Source organism: Octopus sinensis, linkage group LG3, assembly GCF_006345805.1.
Source record: "Octopus sinensis linkage group LG3, ASM634580v1, whole genome shotgun sequence".
In the NCBI taxonomy this organism is placed as follows: Eukaryota; Metazoa; Mollusca; class Cephalopoda; order Octopoda; family Octopodidae; genus Octopus; species Octopus sinensis.
In genome coordinates, this window is record NC_042999.1 from 58,566,097 (window position 1) to 58,571,338 (window position 5,242).

Sequence of the window (5,242 nt, forward strand, 5' to 3'; positions counted from 1 at the left end):
TCTGCCACCTCACCGCCTTTGAAGATTTTAAATACCATAAATCAATTATCAAGATTAGTGGCATCAGCAAACACTTAAAATATAGACTATCACTTTTGACATGATGAATATTACCTAAAATATCACTACGTGGGAGAAAGCTGGACATTTGTATAAGATTCCCTTAGAAAATCACAACAAATTCAACAGTTGGAAGGATAGAAATGGACCATAGATTTTCTTGCATTAAATATTAGGGAGAAGATTCCTCCTTGAATGATCATCGTAATATTCAAAATCAATCGTTGCACCGCAGTCATCTCTTGTTAGAACCTAACTAATTTGACTTATGAAGATGATGTCACATTTCTATAAAGAACATATTGGAGACGTCCTAAAACACCAGGCCAGGTCCTAATCATTGGTGGAGTCATGATCGCGCAGATTAGCCAAAACAGGGGTGGGGAACCTTTTTGTTCATGACGGCCACCTTACAATTCATTGTCCCTCATAGAGGCCGCGTTGAACGAATATTTTTCTTGTCCTTTTATCCCTAGGCTTAGGCCGCAAAGTAATTTAATAGTAATGTCACAGGTGATTAAAGATTGGAAATTTGACATTTTCAAATATTCTACTTAAGTAGGAACTTTTTTTAAATAATTAAATGAATAATAATCTTTTAAAAAATGTCGAGCCTATAAACACCGAGAATATGAAATTTTGAAATATTTCCTTTAGGCATGTATTTACTCTTTATTCAAATTAATGATTTCTTTGGGTTTGCTTTTTTTTGAGAAAGCATTTTGATATCAGGTTCTAAGTGGTTCTTAGTATCAATTGGTCCTCTAAATTCTCATCTGTCAACTGTGATATCAGTGAATTCTTGATTTGCGTCAAGTACTAGAATGTGGATTCGCAACAGTATGTTGTAGAAAAGCAGGAAATTTGTCGGCGTGCATGTTCACAAAACCAGGATATTCTATCGCCTTTTTCAAAATTTCAAAGGGATCGTCCTTGTTGTCAAACTGGGATTTCAGGATATCATCTTCAGACATTTCAATAAGCTCCATTTGTAACTTTTCGGGAGCCTTTGGCACATCAACTAAGTGAGGCTGAATAGCAAGTTTCAGAGTGATGTTATGCTTTTCAAAATCACTGAATCTTTTGTTGTATTCTTCTACTAATAAGTCTAAAACTGACTTGTACACTTCAAAAGATTCAGAGATATCTTCATTCTCACTCATTACTTTTGTAAACTGGGGAAAGTATTCCTCTGAAAGCTTTGATTTAGCCAAAAGAAAGTTGAAAAACAACTTTTTTCTAAATGCCTGGATTTTTTGCCACATATCATAAATAGATTTATTTCTGCCTTGCAACGAAATGTTTAACTCATTTTGTTTTGATATAACATCACATGAAAATGCAACATCTCTGTAAAAGTTTGGACCTGATAAATCACAATGTTTGTTGTTTCCTTTGAAAAAGTCAATTATTTGCTTTCGTAAAGATACAATTTTGACCAATACTTTTGCTTGTGACAGCCAGCGTACTTTTGAGTGATAAGGAAAATCTACACTAATTACTTCGTCATCCATCATCAGCATGCTTCTAAATTGACGATGCTTCGTGGCATTTGCTCGAATATAGTTTACAATACTTATAACCTTATGCAAAGTGTCATTTAAAATGGCAGATTTTGCACAGAGATTTGGCTGATGTAAAATACAATAAAAAGAAATCAGTTCACTTGGATTCTTTGGTTTCTCTTTTAAAATGTGCAATAAATGCTTCATTCTTAGCCATCGTAGATGGAGGAGCATCTTACCAAATTACTAATATTTAGTCCTACTTTGTGGCATTGCTCTTTGAAGTTGTTAAAAATATTTATCACTCGCGTCCTTCCTTTAAGGGTGTCTAAAGGCAAGCAATTCTTCATATAATTGAAAATCATCAGTTATAGCATGAATAAAATACAACACCTGTGCTGAATCAGTGGAATCTGTCGATTCATCCAAAGCTACTGAATAATATACATTTTCTTTTTGGATTATATTTTTCAGCTGCTCTGTTACATCTCATGCCAATTCATGCTGTCGAGCTGTATTAATTTTTCTTGAAAGAGGCACATCCTTATATTTGTTAACTTTATCTGGATCTGTACATCTTACCACTTCTAAAATACATTCCTTTATAAGAAAGGAAAAATTGTCCTTGCTTTTGGAAAAATTGTCATTGCTTTTGTTTTCCATCTTTAAGTTTCTGCAGTGCTATCGTTCAAGACTCACCCTCTAATTTGGCATATTTATTGTCTTTATGAAGAGCACTATGCTGCTGTGCATTGAATTCCTTAACCGTTACAATTGCAGTGTCACAAAGCACACCAGACATTTTGCCTCCACTATTCACTAAAAAATTTTGTAATTCCCATTCTTCATTGAAGATCCCATTTTCTTCTTTCAACGTTCGCTTCAATTTCTTCGACATACTTATTGGTCGAAATTGTTTTTATTCTGGAATACCGATAAAAAATAAAAGGATGATAATGAATTAGTAAGGCCAGCAGCACACTGACCCAGAATAATACGATCTCAGACAAGATACGATATACCTGCATCCCAAACCATATTCTCAGTCTTGAATTCGGCAATTGTCACTAACATTCGAGAATAAATATCATCTAGATTCGTAATATTCTTTTCTGTATTTAGTATTATTATTTATCATTAGCCAATTAATATAGAAATAATGTCAAATATTGACGGTTTTCAATCAAAACAATGACAATTGCTAAAGTCATGACCAAGATTCCCAGAACATGGTTCCAGATGCTGATTGATCACGTCTTATCTAAGACCGTTTTATCTAGAACAATGTGCAGTAGGCTTAACAGAGTAGCAATGAATTCGATCATTGTTACTAATTAAGTTTCAGTTATAAAAAGGAAGTCTGCAAAACAACGCAAGCACTGGTGAATGTACGCTTTCAAATGAAGTTGTAACTAACTCAGACTTACAATCTCACAAGTCACTATGAACTTAGTCATGACTACAGTTAACTGAGTAGTACGTAGCGCAGACCACAGCGAGGAGGTAGACGAGACAGGAACTCTGCATGTATCACGTGTGAAGTCACAAACCATAGCAAGGAGGTATACGAGACAGGAACTCTACATGTATCGCGCGTGAGGTCACTCACTCCCATTAGGCTGGCGTGGCTGACAAGGAAATGTTGCCTTTATAACCATGTTGCTTTAAGCATATATTTATTAGGTTCATAGAAAAATGCTTCCAATTTCTGGGAGTGACATCACTGAACACAGTTATTTTCCCTCTCATCTATGTGTGTGTGTGTGTGTGTGTGTGTATTGTAAATGTATGCATAAAAACTATAGACAAAAAAATCAAGGTCTTAAAAAACTTATATGAATATTTACATCAACGGCTGCAGAAGGCCACACTTGTTGACCCAGAAGGCCGCATGCAGCCTTGAGGCCGCAGATTCCCCATCCCTGAGCCATAATAACAACCACAAATAGCGGATGGCGATCCACCAATCAATCAGTTGATATGGTCAGCATATAATAGACTTCCCCGAAAATGACATTCTACGCATAAATACCACATTTGAACAGAGATTCAATTATCGCCGCTCTGGGTATTTTTAATGTCAAGCACCGACTCGGCAACATGTTTATAATTGAAATTGGTAAAACAGCTTCCTAATGTGTTAGGAGTTAGATCTGATCAGTGTATACCATAAATCAGGTTTCGTCTTCGCTTACGCTCCATCAAACGGAAAATTTCAAAATATCCTCTTCATGATTGGATACTCTCAGTAACGAAGGAATTTGTCAACAATACATCATCTTAATCAAAAACAGGTTAAGGTATTGCAAGCAGAAACTGAAGCCATTCTTCGAATGCAACAAATAACAATTTTCTCACTTCTCATCAATAAACTGCAGAAGATAGATAGGCAGATCAAGCTGAATTTCCATCGGAACTAAAATAATCCCATAAGAGTCTTAAGCAATTACTGGGAAGTGCAATCAATTGAATTGTGACACCTAATTAACATCAACCGAACCTTCTAGAACAAATATCACTAAATTGAAAAAAAAATCTGCAAAATCTTACACTTACGAAGTAAAACAACAGAAATTTATTGAAAACAAAATAGATTTGAACGTTCATGCAGCTGCAAATAAACAATCTTCTCTGGTATAGCAAATTGCTAAATGAAATTAATGACAGTAGAAACATGAATAAGTTGGAACTAAATACTCCATGTTTGCGGGAACTACCAAACAAGTGGAAGGAAGATTTACAGAACATTCTTGCTAACCCCGCGCCCAGTTTTTCAGATATACCTACAGAAGGTATTATTAATCATGATCTCGACGCAAGATTGGTGTTTTTACATTAGATAAATTCGCTGACTAAATGGTAAGGACGAAAAACAGGAAGAGAACTGATATCGATAATACATTACAAGAAGTTTGGAAGAAAGAAACATTAATATTTCATATCCCGCTTCAGTGCTGTTCAGGAAAATAAATTATAAAAAAATTATTGCTGAACTATATTTAGTTAATGTTCGAAACGATCATTATGAAGACTCCAAAATGGTTTCAAGAAATATCAGTCTATTGAAGGAGAGACATTAAACATTAAAAGAGCAACTGAGGCAGTCATTGAAAAACTTGAAAGTTGACAACTCAAAAGATTTCGACTCAACTGATGTGAAGTGAAGAAAGCTCATTCTTATATACAGTACGTTAAGTATTATTATTATTATTATTATTATTATTATTATTATTATTATTATTATTATTATTATTATTATTATTATTGAGTGAGAGAGCAGTGCATGCCATCGAAGTGACACTGGGCTAAAATATAGCAAGTCCAGTATACCCAACATGACTACCCGTCTGATAAGGGTACACCAGGCACATGTATCACAACCAAACGTGCGCGACATGGTGATCTCATATCAAAATAAACAGCGCATGACCTTGCAGGTGGGGCCCAGTTAGAATTTTCTTCTGGTCGAGTAGCCCATCCCGCTCAAAAGGTCCCTGAATAAGAATTGTTTAAGGATGTTGAACGAACTACCCATGTTTCCAGAGGTGAATTATCCGAATCTCCAAGAATTCCTCTCAACACACGGCTATGATGCTCCCCAACTACTTCTGCTCGTGATCAGAGATGCACATATCGTCAGCCACTAAGGGACATGCTCAACTGGTTAAGGTCAAACA

The 5,242-nt window shown here is 35.3% G+C and overlaps 1 protein-coding gene across 1 annotated transcript; it reads right to left on the reverse strand.

Moving 5' to 3' along the window:
- Positions 1-872: 872 nt before the first annotated feature.
- Positions 873-1,772, reverse strand: LOC115209463 (general transcription factor II-I repeat domain-containing protein 2B-like). The gene has a single exon (XM_029777887.1). It carries the CDS (start codon positions 1,770-1,772, stop codon positions 873-875), a length of 900 nt encoding a protein of 299 aa, XP_029633747.1.
- Positions 1,773-5,242: the final 3,470 nt, after the last annotated feature.

What these genes read in the sequence shown, in the direction of transcription:
- LOC115209463 (XM_029777887.1), bottom strand. Translation starts at nt 1,772, where the DNA reads ATGAAGCATTTATTGCACATTTTAAAAGAGAAACCAAAGAATCCAAGT.